The sequence below is a fragment of the Nicotiana attenuata genome, unplaced genomic scaffold, assembly GCF_001879085.1.
Source record: "Nicotiana attenuata strain UT unplaced genomic scaffold, NIATTr2, whole genome shotgun sequence".
Taxonomy (NCBI): Eukaryota; Viridiplantae; Streptophyta; class Magnoliopsida; order Solanales; family Solanaceae; genus Nicotiana; species Nicotiana attenuata.
In genome coordinates this window covers 34,294-50,866 of record NW_017670518.1, presented here as the reverse complement: position 1 = coordinate 50,866, position 16,573 = coordinate 34,294, and the positions used below count along the sequence as shown (strand labels likewise).

The window sequence follows — 16,573 nt, the reverse complement described above, 5'->3', positions numbered from 1 at the left end:
AAAATATCACTCCTCAAACGATACTATTGCTAAGCTATGACCTTGTCCCTTTTCATTTGTATTTCATACTAACTTGTTGCAGGTGTTCGATCAAAGGCATCGAAGTTCTCTCCAAAAACGAAGTCCATAGGTCTAAAAGCACACGTTGCACTCTTTTTCCCTTTGACCGGTTTTTATCCCAAATGGATTTTCCGACAAGGTTTTTAACGAGGTAACCATTGTTCGTGCTAACTTATAGCAATTCAACAGTATCCGAGGCTTCTTTGCAATCAACCTCGAATGCTGGGGGGCATCACCCTTGGATGTTAAGTTTTCAAAGAAAATACTTCATGTCAACAGGGTCTCGATAGGTAAATTTTGTAAAGGGCCAAACGGTCAAATGAACCATGTCCATGTAGATTACTCGAAGACCTAATGGCAAAGCATGTACGCATGAATGATCTATTGAAAGAAGTATTTTTTTCCTTACCAGATGTTCCATGCCTTCGTGATATTTCTACTTTACAATTTCATACTAATGATCTATTGCGGAAACTGCCTCAAGCGCCGATTGCAACTAAAGCTTGAACAATCAACCTCGTACTCGGGGACTGCCATCCAAAAATCGACATGCTAGAATTATTAAACAATAGATTATAAGACCTTAAAAAGGCAATCCTCATTTTTACAGGCCACGGCCACCCCACTCGGGGACTGACGCTTCGAACAAGTTTGAAGTATAATCGAGAAACAAACCCAAAGGGCAAATCTCAAAGTTAAAGGCTACGGCCAAACTAACACGGTCGGAGATGTCCGAATTCCGTAACAAAATAGGCCTTCTAATATTTTCACAAAACGGTTAAAAGGGATACCCTCGGCAAAATTACAAAGGGTTTCGATAACATCAACCCTCAAAAACCTTAAGGGAGGTACCAAATTGTTCGAACTTTCGAACAAGCTTATGTTAAGGCATAACAAAGTAAAGTGTTTCGATAACACTAACCCTCGAAAATCCTAATGTGTACAGATCTACCTCGTGCTAAGGCATAACAAATTTTTATATGATTAAACTTTTTAAGCCGAAAAGGGAAAAAGCCACTCTTTTGAGGCCATATTGGCCCGATTCAAGAGCCTAAGGGCCATTATTTTTTTTGAGTTCGAGAATCCACCCTCACTCAACTAAAACCTAAGGGTTCTTCTACTTCGAGTTCGAGTAAATACTCACTCGGTTATAGAGACTATATTAGTTTGACTTTGATCAAGATGCCTAAGTTTCGAATTCACAAACAAAATTTTCACAAGGCACGAAGTGAGTCAAAATTCTCACAAGGTATAAAGTGTATCAAAATTGTCATAAGGCGAAAAGCAAATCGGAGTTTTCGCAAGGCAAAAGTCAAGATAAGAAAGGAAACGTTTTATAAATGTGTGTATATATATATAAAAATATTTACATGGATCGAAAGGATCCTACACAAAAAGTCGAAAAAGGAAAAATCCTAAGTGCCTAATTTTCTTCAGGAGATGCGTCTTCGTCACCGGAATCCCCTCTACTCTCGGATCCACTCGCGTTCCCGGAATCATCATCATTGGAGGAGAGCAATGCTTTGGCTTCGATCTCGAGTACTTTCGCGTTCTTGATATCGACAGCAAGGTCAAAGACACAAGCATGGATCTCCTCGAGAGTCTCTCTTCGAAACTGGTACTTGGCGTGCTCGACAGCCCAGTATGATCTAGTCTGAGCAGTGCCAGCCACTTCTCTCGCTCGAACTTGAGCAGCTTCAGCGTCATCTCGGTAGACTGCCACGATCACCTCCGCTTCAGCCTTTACTTTTTCTACCTCGGATGTGGCCTTCGCAAGTTTGACAGCCAACCGAGCCTCGAGCTCCTCAATTTTCTTGGCTCGGGCCAAGATTTCCTCCTTCATGCTTTGGAGTTGGCGTTCGGCCGATGACAGTTGGTTTCGAGCAGTATCCTTCTTCGAGGCAAGGCGGTCCATGTTTTACTTCCACCCCAAAGTCTCCGCCTTCATCATGTTAGCCTCTTCAGGAAGTTGCTAGATCTTTTCGGCCTTCTATTGAACTTGTAGGATCAAAGTATTAGTCGTCGTTCCCGAATTGATACATCGAGATTTTAAGAAAATTCTTCGTTACCTGCTCAATCAGGTCGGTCTACTCTTTGTGAGCTGTGGCTAGTTCAGCTCAGAGGTCCTTGATCTCCCCTTCTTTTTGCCCGCTGAGAAGTTTGAGGCGCATCTCTCTCCTCCGTGATATTTTTAAGACCGGCTCAGCTCTGCCCGGGATTTAGAAAACGCTTCCCGATGGAGCGTCAAGGCCTGTGAAGAAAGAAAGGAAATCAGGCAAGAGGAAATAAAGGCAAACATAATATTGATAAAGGGAGCTGAGGCTTACCTGGCTCAAAAGTCGTTGAGCCTCATCAAAGATACTCGATGCATCACCCAGATCGGTAGCATCTTCGACTCCCATGAAGAAACCGCGAAAAAGGTCCTCCCCTTCGTGGGTTGTTCCCATACCGGGGGTCTCCACGGCCTGGGCTTCCTGAATTTGCCCCTTCGGAAAATGTGGGGAGGGGCGGTGAATCGCCAATATCTATTGCCCCAAGCAAGTCACTTGGGGTGTTCTCTTCGTTTCGAAGGGCCTCGGAACCGGCCCCTTCAGGCACATCTGCCGATTGCTCATCATGGCGGGAGGCATCTTCAGCCTCCGACGATGCGGGGACTTCGCTCGAGCCGTCTTCCGAGATCTCCTCGGTCCGAGGCTGAACCTCTTCGATCATCACCGACTCAGCGGCCTTCGAGGCCTCGACACCCCTCTTCGTTCGAGCTACTAGCTCAAAGTGGGCATCTTCATCTTCCTCTTCTTCCTCCCTTAGTCGCTGAGCTACATCAGCAGGCAGGACGACGGTGTCTTTTTTCGACCTGCGATCCTTTCTCTTCTTGGGCTTTGGAGTATCAGAGGACGAGACCCTTTAACTTTTTTTCTCCTTCGACGGCTTCGGGACCGGGGGCAGAACCTCCTCCTCCCCAGGCGGGGTCCTCATAACGGCATCTTTCTCAAGGCCGGTATGAAAGGAAGTCAAGCAAATATAAGAGGGAAACATTTTAAGGCCATCAAGTAGGTAAAGGCTTACCGTAATTTTTGGCTTCCCATCGGCCCTTTGCCAAATCGCGCCATGAGCAATCAGCGTACGAGGAGGTCAAAGCTAGGGTCCGAACCCAGCTCTCAAGGTCCGGAATCGCACCAGGCATCCAAGCGACCGCTACATCACAAAAAAAGATGTCAATAAGGAGAAGTAAAGGAAACAAAACAGTAAATAAAAGGTAAAGGAAGGATCGAACTTACACTCCATATTCCACTTCTCGGGAAATAGCATCTTCTTGGCTGGAATTAGGTCGGAAGTTTTCACTCGAACGAACCGACCATCAACCCTCGATCCTTGTCCTCGTCTATGATCGAGAACAACACCTTGGTGGCACGATGTTGAAGCTTTATCAACCCACCTCGAAAATGACGAGGCCTATACAGCCTGATATGGTGGTCGAGGGTGAAGAGCGTCCCTTCTTTTTGGCTCGCGAAAAATCGGAACAGAATGACAATTCATCAAAAGGAAGGATGGATCTGGCCTAGGGTTATTTGGTATTGGCGGCAGAAGTTGATGATGACGGGATCGACAAGGCCCAATGTAAAAGGATAAGTGTAAACACTTAGAAACCCTTTCACGTGGGTAGTAATATCTTTTTCGGGAGACGGAATCACCACCTCTTTCTTCTCCTAGTGGCAGTCTTTCTTTACCTGCTCGAGGTCTCTCTTAGTTATCGAGCACATGTACCTAGACATTGGCTCACATCGGCCAGGGACATATGAAGTTTTCTCGACTTTAAAGTCGGAAGAAAGATCGTACCCCACCTCGGGAATGCATTCTTCAGGGTGCGGCTCCACCGGTGTTTTGTCGCCGGCCGGCCGCGATGAAGAAGCTTTTTCCTTTTGAGGAACAAATTTTGACGTTTTTGCCATTTTAAATAAGCTTAAGGAAAGAAGGAGAGAAGAAGACTTAGTGTTTTGGGGGAAGGTTGATAACGAAGCCTAGAGACTGTGCAAGAACGGAAAGGCTTAAAAGATGAGAAAAGCTTTGAAGGTTTGCAGCTAGACTTGAAGAACTTAAAGGGATTTTAAAGATTAGTACAAGGAAAATCCAAAGTAAAGTTTGAGGAAGTGAGAAGAAGATCTCTTTAAGGATTCACGGCGACTGTTCAAAGGCACTGGTGGCCGACCACCAATTGACACTCGGTAATGATTTTGGGAACTGTACCTACAGGACGTTTCGGTCACTTTTGTTGCTTACGTCACGAGGATGACGTCATGATAGATCGAGGTACAAAATCAAAGGCTCAGTTCGTTTCTTCTCTTTGCATTCCAATAAACGAGGGGACTATTTGTATATAGTTAAAACCGGGCCTACCCGATTGTGCTATTTGATCGAGATCAGGGAACTGCATCGAGAGTTAGCCTCGTAATGGATCAGGCCAAAGCACGAAGACGAGGTATAGAGTCCAAGGATCGAGGTGCTTGCCGAGATCGAGGCCAGCAGCGATCAAGACCAAATATGATAGACTTCGAGCAAAGCGCAATAACGGAAAGGCGAGATATCCATGACTGGCCGAAGATCATGTCGTAAATCTCGGAACAGATCAAATCAGGTGCGGTTATCTAGTTAATCATTGGATTTAATTTTGTAATAAGAATTGTACCATAAATAGGATTCCTCTACTATATAAAGGGGATCCTAATCATCTTGTAAACACCTTACATTCACACAGATCAAAGCAATATAATATTCTCTCTTTAGTTTACATTCTCTTGTTCACCAGTTTGCTATACTTTAATTGTTCTTGCACAAACTAGTTCGAGGGTATTCAAGCTTGAGGGCTGAATCCTGTTCAGACACGGGTTTGCTTTACATTATTGTCAATTTTTATTACTTATCTTTACGTTTATCAATTGGTATTAGGCGAAATCACGTATCCTTAAAGCCACATTATAAGTTTAAATATTATCTGATTTTTAGGGTAAATAAAAATATAAAAAGAGTATTTTTCTTAAACAGATCATTAAGTCAAATAGTCTCATAAATGCCCAGGAGAACAGAGAATATTTAGCATTATATAGTGGCATGACTAATACAGACTAGGCTGGTGCAGCACCGCAAGTTGTACTTTTGTTCAAGGAAATTCCATGATTAAAGAATTACAAGAGGCCCCTCAAGTAGGTATAAATAACAATTGAGTATCTGACTTTCCCATAGAGTGAAGAGGAGGACCCGGTTGCCTTTGTTGGAATCTCTGACTAGTATTGGCCCCTCTCTTCTTCGACCATTCTTTTTTCCGCCATTAAAAGATTTGCCCATATATCTCCAGAATCACCTTTTCTAGGGTTCCCCTTTTCCTACACAACTCGCATATCCTTTAGTTTTCGCTCTTCTTTTTAACCCCTCTCTTCATCAACTCAGACTCCAGTCGCTGCATAATTGCTTCGTCGTAACCTCGTAAGGTTCTTTTTTCTTTGTCGTTATCTTCTGATAGTTTAAGCTCATGAATTTGATTGAAACTGACCCAATTAACTTGAGATTGAGGCATAATAGTTGTTGTTAAGGTCGTGAATAAAAGTCGTTTTTTTTTTCTGCTTTAAATTTATGTGGCAAATTCTGGATTTTGATTCTTGCGGTGAATGGGAGAGTTGGGTGTCTCTTTTAAGCTATTTCGAATGGGAAGTTAAAATTTTTGTTAATGACTTTCAACTTTAATGAGTAGTATTCAAGATTCAATTTTTCTGCTTTGAAATCATGTGACACATTAAATATCGATTTTGTTTATTGCTTTAGAAAGTGGGGTAGTTGGGCGGGTCTGATAAGTTATTTCGTACAGAAAGTTAAAATCTTTGTTGGAATTTCAGCTTTACAATACTTCAATTTTCCTGGCAAAGCATAGTTATATTACTTATTGTACTCAAGTTTTGAACTCCTTGCCGTGTTCTCTTGATTTTCCCTTCTAGGATTTTGATTCATTTGCAAATTTGAGCTTTGCATCATTGGGTTGAGGGTGGGAGTGGGTTAGTTGTGTGTGTGTTTAAGGTATTTTGTGTGCAACCAAGTTAAACTTGTAGTTAGAATTTCAACTTTTGCTTTCAGGGGTTCGTCCCTCCTCCTGACATCACGACTAGTTGTTGAAACTTCTGAGTTTGGAGGTGCAATATGATCTGGACAGGGGTCTCTTAGTTCCAAACCATGAAGCAGTAGGTGGACTATTTTATTTAAAATAAAAAAAGTGAGTAGAAAGAGTAAGGGTTGCTAAACCTGTGCCTCAGTAGTCCTAATTTCTTGGGTTTATCCTGCAGATTGTGGCTTATTTAATTCTTTTGCGATTTCTGTGATGGATGACGGTGAGCTGGAATTTTCTAATCAAGAAATGTTGTCAAGTTCAAATTTTGGTGAATTTCCAGACAGTGGTTCAATGGACAGTTTCTTCAATGAAATTCTCAAGGATACACATGCTTGCACTCATACGCACACCTGCAATCCATCTGGCCCTGATAACACCCACACACATACATGTTATCATGTTCATACCAAAATTGTCCCTCCCCTGAGTGAGGATAAGACAGCCAGTGATGATACTGCTGAATCCGCAGAGGGGAAAAGAAAGAAACGGCCTTTGGGTAATAGAGAAGCGGTTCGTAAGTACCGTGAGAAGAAGAAGGCTCGAGCTGCCTCATTAGAAGATGAAGTTGTCAGATTAAGGGCTATAAATCAGCAACTCATGAAAAGGCTGCAGGGTCAGGCTGTGTTGGAAGCTGAGATTGCAAGGCTCAAGTGCTTGCTTGTGGATATCCGTGGAAGGATTGAAGGTGAAATTGGATCTTTTCCATACCAGAAGCCTATGAAGAGTGGGGATGTTTATCAGAACCTTGTTAATCCTAATCTCCCTGGAGCATATGTGATGAACCCTTGCAACTTGCAATGTGATGATCGGGTTTACTGCCTCCACCCTGGATCAGAAGGTAAAAACTTGGATGACACAGCATTCGATGGACAAGGCTTCGATAACTGTGAATTTGAGACTCTCCAATGTTTGGGTAATCAGACCTCTGAACTGAAGGAGGGTTCTGGCTGTGCATTGGGTAATGGTGCCCCTGCTGGAAACCCTTCTGGCGGGAGTAAAAGAAAAGGTGAACTTGACTTTAATTTTAATTTTAATTTCACTTTTTGGTATGGACTTAACTACTCCGAAACCTGAAATAAAAGCGTCATCCTTTTGGTTTACATGAATCCTGATTATATACTTTTTCACAGGCATGTCTTTATCATGTTCAATTACATCATTTATATAACCAGGGTGGCTTCCTTAGACCTTGCATTTAGAGGCGTGCACTGAAATTTTCAAATGCATATCATGGTTTATTGTTTTATAGGAAATTCTACTAATGACAGTATTTAGCAGGACACAATTTAAATATAATGAGTAGTCTTTGGCATGCTTGATTATGCTTAAGAAAGATTCTTGAAAAATGTTAAGACAAGTTTTTACTTGGAACAAACTTCCCTAACCTCTCAAATCTGAAAAGGTACATGGTTCGAGTTGGATCGGGTTCAGTACTTGAAAGCTATAGAGAAAGAGTCAATTCAATGAAGTCAAAGGGTGGAGTCCCCTAATAATAAATAGAAGAGGATCCTATATCTGCCGACCCTGCTTCACTACCTAAATTTTAACAGTATAGCATGAAATACCTATTAAATATAGCAGTACTTGTTAAAAAAATGAGTGTATATGTGTGTGCATAATGCTTACGGTCCTGTATCCAAAGACACAAAGTTCTAATTAATTGTTCATTTCTGATGTTTGCTGAATATATTACACTGATCTTTCATAGTTATTTGACAAATATTATTAAATAATTACAGATCTTGAATAAGTGCTAATAAATCATAAAGTGATAGTATTATATCATTGTTGGGCAGTGATTTAAGTTTTTGTATAAGGATGCAGTGCAATTCTCGGGGGCTTTAAAGTTTTCCAACAGTTAAATAGTTGGCTGAACACACATAGACGGCCCCTCAAACTTGCCCAATTTGTTCATTTAGACACTTGAACTAAGGTTTGTACCTATTGAACACACCTATCCTGTGTTCAAATTGTGTCAATTGAACACATATTTCACAACTCTAAACTAAGTTCAGTGCGTGAATTCCACTTGCTGTGACGTGCAAAATGAAGCCAATCATAAAAATACATGTCATCAAAGGAAAAAAGGGCAAGATTAAGAAAAGAGAAGTTGATTAGAAAAGAATCCTGGCAGACCATATTTCCGGCGACAAATCCTATTTGAGCAAGCTCCATCCTGATTGGTACTAAACAATCTCGTCTTTCTATTAGTCTTGCACTAAATAATCTTTGCCTCCAGAAATACCATTTCTTTTTATCCCCCGATCCAGGGTCCCTCTTCCTTATCAAAAAAAAAAAAAAAAACCATTTCTTTATCTTTGTCTCTTCCTCTCCATTCTCTTCAGCAACGGTATTCATCAATATCCTCATCACATTACTTCACTCGTCCCATTGGTGATTTGTTTGTTGGAAAAGCCAGCAGCCACCGGTGCCCTTCATTTACGGCAACCCAAATGTTGTCATTTTGTGCGGTGACACTGTTTCTAAGGTCAAAAAGGACCTTTTCATCGGAACGTTCATGTTGTCAACTGAACTCAGGCAGTTACCGTGTTCTTTCCTATCTTGATCCATCTGAACCAATCCATTTTAAACTGAGGAAAAAAAGTACTCCGGTAATTATCAAATTGCGTTGAATTTCTTTGCTAAATCATTGTATGGAGTGAACCCATTAGAAACTAAGCTAGAGACCGACGGTCCGACATCGATCGGAAAACTAATGTCGGTATGGTAGCTGAGAGAGAGGAACGAAAAAGGGAAAAAATTTAAAAAATTCCTCACCTGTCCTTGGGACCCACGTAATTAGCATTATATAGGCATATCACACTCTTAAACAATGTGTGGAACACACTCGGTGTCATGCCAACATCGTGTGTCTAATAAGTACATTTTCAAATGACAACTGTTGTTCAATAGGTAAAACCATTAGCGCCGGTGTCTAAATGAAGAAATCGGGCAAGTTTGGTGGGCCGTCCATATATTCAGCCTAAATAGTTCAATTGTGAAGAGTTGCATTTTCGTCTGGTTTCCTCAAGTCCCAGAAAGATTCTACCTTTTCACTACTTGAAAGTAACTTAACTTTAACTCAATTTCGATAAAATAATATGAATGGTTTGGATTGCAAAAGTTCTAGTCTTTTATATCTTTATGTAGCGTAAACTTATGAAGTTCCATATACAAAGAGAAAATTTCTCATATTTGATCTTACTCTTAAATTTGTCAAATTGAGACATCGACAGCCTTCAACAGTGAGTTCTTTTGCGTCAGTTGGCTTATATTATTGCCACCAGCACTCTTTTCTTCTAGAAAAGGAAGAAAAATGTATGCCTCTGTTGTGAGCTCCTCCTTATGCTTGGGGGTGGATGTTCTTTTCATATTTGATCCTTGCATGTTGTTGCTTACCGTTCTGGTGCTTATATGCCAACACATTGGTTATTGGCATTTTAATATCAAAGGAAAACTGCATGGCAAAGCACCAGAATTTAACATTTGGGTTTACATCCCCGATGAGCTGAATGATATAAGCGATTGACTTAGCAAGTCAACTATTTTCAGATGTGATTTTCTGATTTTCCATCTCACTTTTTGTTGTATTAATCTTTGCTCTGTTCTCTTTTTAATATTAGCAGGGACTCGAGCTGCAATAGCAAGTTGATGAACTGCTTAGACGGAGGCATCTTCGTTTTTTTAGAATAAGTACATTGTGTTATGTTACTTCTCCCCTTTTTGGGGTTTCTTTCCAGCATCTTATCTTCATCATGTTCAACTTTATAAAGATTTTCTTTTTCTGGCTCCTCAGCGGGCAGTCTAGTAGGTGTGTAAATTTCAGTCATCTATCTTGTGCGTTGGGTAAAGCAGGCAATTGAATGCATGTAGCTAGGGGACCCCGTAAGGAGGAGACAATATATTGGTTTTCTGTAAAGATCTTGACGCTTTGTTTCTCAGTCTAGTATTGTTCTATTCCTTTGGCGTGTATTCTCGCTAGCCTTTGTTTGGTGAATTGACAAACCCTCATGGATGGATCTGTGAATTTCAACCACCGAAATGTGGAATACACGGTGGTTTGGTCTGCTGATTGTGGTTCTGCCGTCCATGGTAGGTTACCATGCTTCCATTGCTTTTTCTCAAAGTGAATTTGCGTGGTTCCAAGGTTTTTCATATCCACTCTTTACTTTGTCACAAATTGGTGTGCTTAGTAGTTGTGAGCTGTAGAAAGTACATAATTGTCATGTGATATGCATTCTGGACCCGTTATCCTCTTTTTATTTTCTGAGAAAATGATTGAGTTCAATGTATTGTGCTGTAGAAAGTAGAAAATTCTCCTTACCAATAAGTACAAAATTTGTGAGGGAACCAATTCTGGTCCTGAATGGAGAAATTTGGACTAGCCTTGTGTACATTCTTATGTCATTATCTTTCATGTTTTGTTTTTCATAAATGGAGACTGGAGGTATGTCAAAAAATAAAAGATGATTTCTGAATCTTTCATCTCAACTGTGGAAGGCAGGGAGCTTTTATAACCGTAGGAGAGTCGGCTATCATTTTTCGCTTTACAACAACAACAGTGACCTAGTAAATCCCACAAAGTGGAGTTTGGGGAGGGTAGTGTGTATGTAGACATTACTCCTACCTCAATAGGGCATTTTTGGTAAAGCAAGTCGTAAAAGAGAGTTCCAGAAAATAGTCAGCAATTCTTTGTATGAAAGGAGATAATCGATATTGCACACATGATTTATAGTCAGTAATTCTTCACTATGTATGTTCGAGGTATATTAAATTAATCTGCCAACAATTCGAGTGCAAATGTTCAGTCTGTTACAGACCGTATACATGGTACAAAAATAAAATACAGAAGATATACAATAAAAATTACATCTTGATAAACAGTAAAAATACATAATTATGAATTAGTATACATAAAAGATATACACCGGTGCAAAACACTTGAACACAAAAGCTTCACAGGAATTTGAGAGTGCGCAACCTTCAGTTTGTTAGGAATTTTGAGAACCAAGACTACTTCTTTCAATCTTTTTCTTTCTCGTCGGGTAAGTTGTTGTTGTTCTTCATTCTCTTAATTACAATGATCTTAGTGAAACAATCTAGGGTCATGGAAGAAGGATGGTGGTGTCTAGAAGAAGAAGTGTGGAGGGATTTAGAGTGAATTTGATGAAATATCGAAGGCAAGATATATGGGTGAATTTTGGAGAGAATAACAGGAATGGTTAGTGTCACAGGGGCATCTTCTATCCGCCGATAACCTGTTTGCTATGTGGCAGTCAAGTCTCTACTTGGTTCAGCCTTCGCCCGATTTCTTTTCACTTTCGAGGTTTAACACTTAGAATAATTTCAAGGCAACAAAAAAATAGATAACGCACACGTAGAATTACAGGAACCCTTTCCCAACCTTTTATAATAAATGAATTACAAAGGAAAATCTTGAGTTTGGCAAGGTGTTGCCGCCCTTGGCAGACACCGACTCACAAAATTGCCGACGTTTGCACAATTTGCCTTATAAAGCCCCTGCCTAAGACATTTCGTGTTGCCCACTGATTTTGGCAAGGCAATGGCGCTCAAGCCTTGACATAGACAACCCTATGCCTACATCTTGCCCGTTTTTCCTCCCTAGGTACTTAGCCGTTTTCAAGGGCTGCTAGCACACATATTTATAGTGCAGTCAGCCCTTTACAATTTTCCTATTTCAGTTGACACCCTCAACTGATAGGCCGTGATCAATAACGTGCATGTCATGATCTAACATGATTTAAAAACGTGCATCCACTTAGCCCCATGATTTTTCACTCTTGGACAAGGCAGTTGTAATCGCCCAACTGCACAGCATGTGCCCAGCACATTTGGTAACCGCTCTATGTGCACTGCATGTGTGTGTTTTTGGCCATGTGCTGCACGCCCAAGGCTGGCATTGCGCCCAGCCTTGCCCTTTGACACTGCTCCGCTCCAATGTCATAGCCACAGCTTGTCGCTCATGACTTAGCCCCACACACGCCCGCTGCCACAACCGCTTGCTCATGTCAAGTTGCCCCTACTTGATCAAGTCTGCCCTTGACAATACCATAGCTGATATTAGCATCAAGTCACCAAGCCATGATGCCATTTCCCTTGCTAAGTCGTTTGCCCACAAATTACTTAGGTGCCAGCCCGCACACCTAAGCCAATGCAACACTGTGTTGCCAATGCCACTACCTTGGCACTAAGACGCCTTGTCTTAGCGCCTAGGTCTTTCCCGCATTGCCTTGTCAAAAATCCCTCCAGCCCGCCCCTGCGCTTTCAAGACCTTGGCCTTTGCTTGCACACAACCCCACTCGTGCTTTAGTGTAGTCCGTCACAACCTTCGCCTTGCAACACTTTGTTGCTATTGACAACGCCCCCATTGTCTTGCATGTTGATTACCCCGCATATAGGAAAATGGCAAGGCCATCATGCCAAATCCTTGCCACTTGCTGATCAACTTTGTTAAGGGTCTAACAAACCGCCCAGACCAGTTGAATTTGATGCCCCCGTCGAATAATCCCCACACATGCTCGCTATTTGCAAAGACCTCACAAGTTCAGCATCCTTTTAAGAATTACGTGGTCCTTGTCCTCAAGTGCAACTTTTTTTTCATTTGCTTCTTCTGCCCGTCATTCCCAAAGCAAATTTGGCACACAAGCCTGATTAGAAAGAACCCACTGCTGATTTTGGCACCCATGAACTCGAAATTTTCCATACTACCTTGCTTGGCTTTTCTGAATTTTCTAAGCACGGACAATCCCGTCCGCGAACAAACACACTGACCCCCTGTCTTGCCGTCTTGTTCATGGTCGTCTCGCCCTCATCACGAACCTGCTCCGCTCTGATACCAGTTGTCACAGGGGCATTTTTTGTCCGCCAAAAACCTGCCCGCTGTGTAGCAGTCATGTCCCTACTTAGCTCAGCCTTCGCCCGATTTCTATTCGCTTTCGAGGTTTTAACACTTAAAATAATTTCAAGGCAACAAGAAAATAGATAAGGCACACGCATAGTTACGGGAACCCTTTCCCAACCTTTTATAATAAATAAATTACAAAGGAAAATCTCGAGTTTGGCAAGGTGCTGCCACCCTTGGCAGACACCAACTCACAAAATTGCCGACACTCGCACAATCTGCCTTATAAAAGCCCCTGCCTAAGACATTTCGTGCTGCCCACTGATTTTGACAAGGTTGTGGCACATAATTTGCCATGCTCAAGCCTTGACATAGACAACCGTATGCCTACAACTTGTCCGTTTTCCCTCCCTAGGTACTAAGCCATTTTTAAGGGCTGCTAGCACACATATTTATAGTGCAGTAAGCCCTTTTATGTTTTCCTATTTCAGTTGACATCCCCAACTGATAGGCCATGATCACCCATGATCAAAAAAGTACATGTCATGATCTAACATGCATTAAAAACGTGCGTCCACTTAGCCCCATGATCAGCCATTCTTGGACAAGGCAATTGAAACCGCCCAACTGCACAGCATGTGCCCAACACACTTGGTAACCGCTCCATGTGCACTGCATGTGCGTGGGTTTGGCCATCTGTTGCACACCCAAGGCTAGCATTGCCCAGCCTTTCCCTTTGACACCGCTCCGCCCCAATGTTATAGCTACAACTTGTCGCCCATGACTTAGCCGCATACACGCCCGCTGCCACATCCGCTTGTTCATGTCAAGTCACCCCTACTTGATCAAGTCTGTCATTTGCTAATGCCATAGCTGATATTATCATCAAGTGACCAAGCCATGATGCTATTTCCCTTGCTAAGTCGTTTGCCCACAAATTACTTAGGTTCCAGCCCGCCCACCTAAGCCAACTCAACACCGTGTTACCAATGCCACTGCCTTGGAACTAAACCGCCTTGTCTTTGCGCCTAGTTCTTTCCCGCATTGCCTTGTCAAGCTTCCGTCCAGCTCGCTTTGCTCCTTCAAGACCTTGGCCTTTGCTTGCACATAGCCCCACTCGTGCTTTAGTGTAGTCTGTCACACCTTAGTCTTGCAACACTCTGTTTCTATTAACAACGCCCATTGTCTTGTATGTCAATTGCCCCGCACATAGGCCAATGGCAAGGCCATCATGCCAAATATTTGCAACATCCACGCCATTTGCCGATCATCTTTGTCAAGGGTCTAACAAACCACCCCTACCAGTTGAATTCGACTCCCTCGTCGAATAATCCCCACACATGCTCGCCATTTACAAAGATGTTCAGCATCCTTTTAAGAATTACGTTGTCCTTGCCCTCAAGTGCAACGTTTTTCTCATTTGCTTCTCCTTCCCATCATTCCCATAGAAAATTCGGCACACAACTAGCCTGATGTGAAAGAACCCACTGTTAATTTTGGCACCCATGAACTCAAAATTTTGCATACTGCCTTGCTTGCCTTTTCTGAATTTTCTAAGCATGGACAGTCCCATCCACGAACAAACACACTGACCCCTTGTTGCTGTCTTGTTCATGGCCATCTCACCCTCATCACGAACCTGCTCTGCTCTTATACCACTTATCACAAGGGCATTTTGTGTCAGCTGATAACCTGCTCGCTGTGTGGCAGTCAAGTCCCTACTTGGCTCAGCCTTCGCCCGATTTCTTTTCACTTTCGAGGTTTAACAATTAGAATAATTTCAAGGCAACAAGAAAATAGATAAGGCACACGCAGAATTATGGGAACCCTTTACCAACTTTTTAAAATAAATGAATTATTAAGGAAAATATCGAGTTTGGCAAGGTGTTGCCACTCTTGGCAGACACCAACTCACAAATTAAAATTGCCGACACTTGCACAATCTGCCTTATAAAAGCCTCTGCCAAAGACATTTCGTGTTGTCCACTGATTTTGGCGAGGCAATGTCACATAATTTGCCATGCTCAAGCCTTGACATAGACAACCTTATGCCTACATCTTGCCTATTTTCCCTCCCAAGGTACTTAGCCATTTTTAGGGGCTGCTAGCACACATATTTATAGTGCAGTCAGCCCTTTTTAATTTTCGTATTTCAGTTGACACCCCCAGCTGATAGGCCATGATTACCCTTGATAAAAAAATGTGCATGGCATGATCTAACATGCATTAAAATCCCGCATCCACTTAGCCCCATGATCAGCCACTCTTGGGTAAGGCAGTTGCAACAGCCCAACTGCACAGCATGTGCCCAGCACACTTGGTAATAGCTCCATGTGCACTGCATGTTCATGGTTTTGGCCATTTGCTGCATGCCCAAGGCTAGCATTGCCCAGCCTTGCCCTTTGACACTGCTCCGCCCCAATGTTATAGCCATATCTTTTCTCCCATGTCTTAGTCGCACACACGCCCGCTGCCATAGCCTCTTGTTCATGCCAAGTCGCCCCTACTTGATCAAGCCATGATGTTATTTCCCTTGCTAAGTCATTTGCCCACAAATTACTTAGGTGCCAGCCCGCTCACCTAAGCTAATGCAACACCGTATTGACAATGCAAATGCCTTGGTATCTAGTCACCAAGCCATGATGTTATTTCCCTTGCTAAGTCGTTTTCCCACAAATTACTTAGGTGCCAGCTCTTCCACCTAAGACAATGCAACACCGTGTTTCCAATGCCGCGTCCTTGGAACTAAACTGGCTTGTCTTAGCACCTAGGTCTTTCCTGCATTGCCTTGTCAAGCTTCCGTCCAGCTCGCCTTGCCCCTTCAAGATATTGGCCTTTGCTTGCACACAGCCCCACTCGTACTTTAGTGTAGTCCGTCAAACGTTAGCCTTGTCACACTTTGTTGCTATTGACAACACCCCCATTGTCTTGCATATTAATTGCCCCGCACATAGGCCAATGACAAGGCCATCATGCCAAATCTTTGCCACAGCCGTGCCATTTACCGATCAGCTTTGTAAGGGGTCTAAAAATCCACCCCAACTAGTTGAATTCGACGCCCTCGTCGAATAATTCCCACACATGCTCGTCATTTGCAAAGACCTCATAAGTTCAGCATCCTTTTAAGAATTACGTTGTCCTTGCCCTCAAGTGCAACATTTTTCTCATTTGCTTCTCCTTCCCGTCATTCCCACAGCAAATTCGGCACACAACTAGCCTGATTTGAAAGAATCCACTGCTGATTTTGGCACCCATGAACTCGAAATTTTACATACTGCCTTGCTTGCCTTTTCTGAATTTTCAAGCACGGACAGTCCCGTCCACGAACAAACACACTGACCCTTTGTCTTGCCGTCATGTTCATAGCCATCTCGCCCTCATCACGAACATGCTCTGCTTTGATACCAGTTGTCACAGGGGCATTTTCAGTTAGCCAAAAACCTACCCGCAGTGTGGCAATCAAGTCCCTACTTGGCTCAGCCTTCGCCTGATTTCTTTTC

The 16,573-nt window shown here is 42.5% G+C and overlaps 1 protein-coding gene across 6 annotated transcripts; it reads left to right on the top strand.

The window, feature by feature from the left end:
* Positions 1 to 5,281: 5,281 nt before the first annotated feature.
* On the top strand, positions 5,282 to 10,183 carry LOC109240474 (basic leucine zipper 23-like). 6 transcript variants are annotated; one of them, XM_019407128.1, is made up of 4 exons: positions 5,282 to 5,538; positions 6,181 to 6,284; positions 6,387 to 7,217; positions 9,838 to 10,183. In XM_019407128.1, the coding sequence occupies exons 3-4, from the start codon at positions 6,422 to 6,424 to the stop codon at positions 9,861 to 9,863; spliced, it is 822 nt and encodes a 273-aa protein (XP_019262673.1). In that variant the 5' UTR covers positions 5,282 to 5,538; positions 6,181 to 6,284; positions 6,387 to 6,421; the 3' UTR covers positions 9,864 to 10,183. The 6 variants fall into 6 exon arrangements, with proteins under 6 accessions (XP_019262673.1, XP_019262676.1, XP_019262675.1 ...); XM_019407131.1 differs by having other exon boundaries at positions 6,181 to 6,288; XM_019407130.1 differs by having other exon boundaries at positions 6,181 to 6,316.
* Positions 10,184 to 16,573: the final 6,390 nt, after the last annotated feature.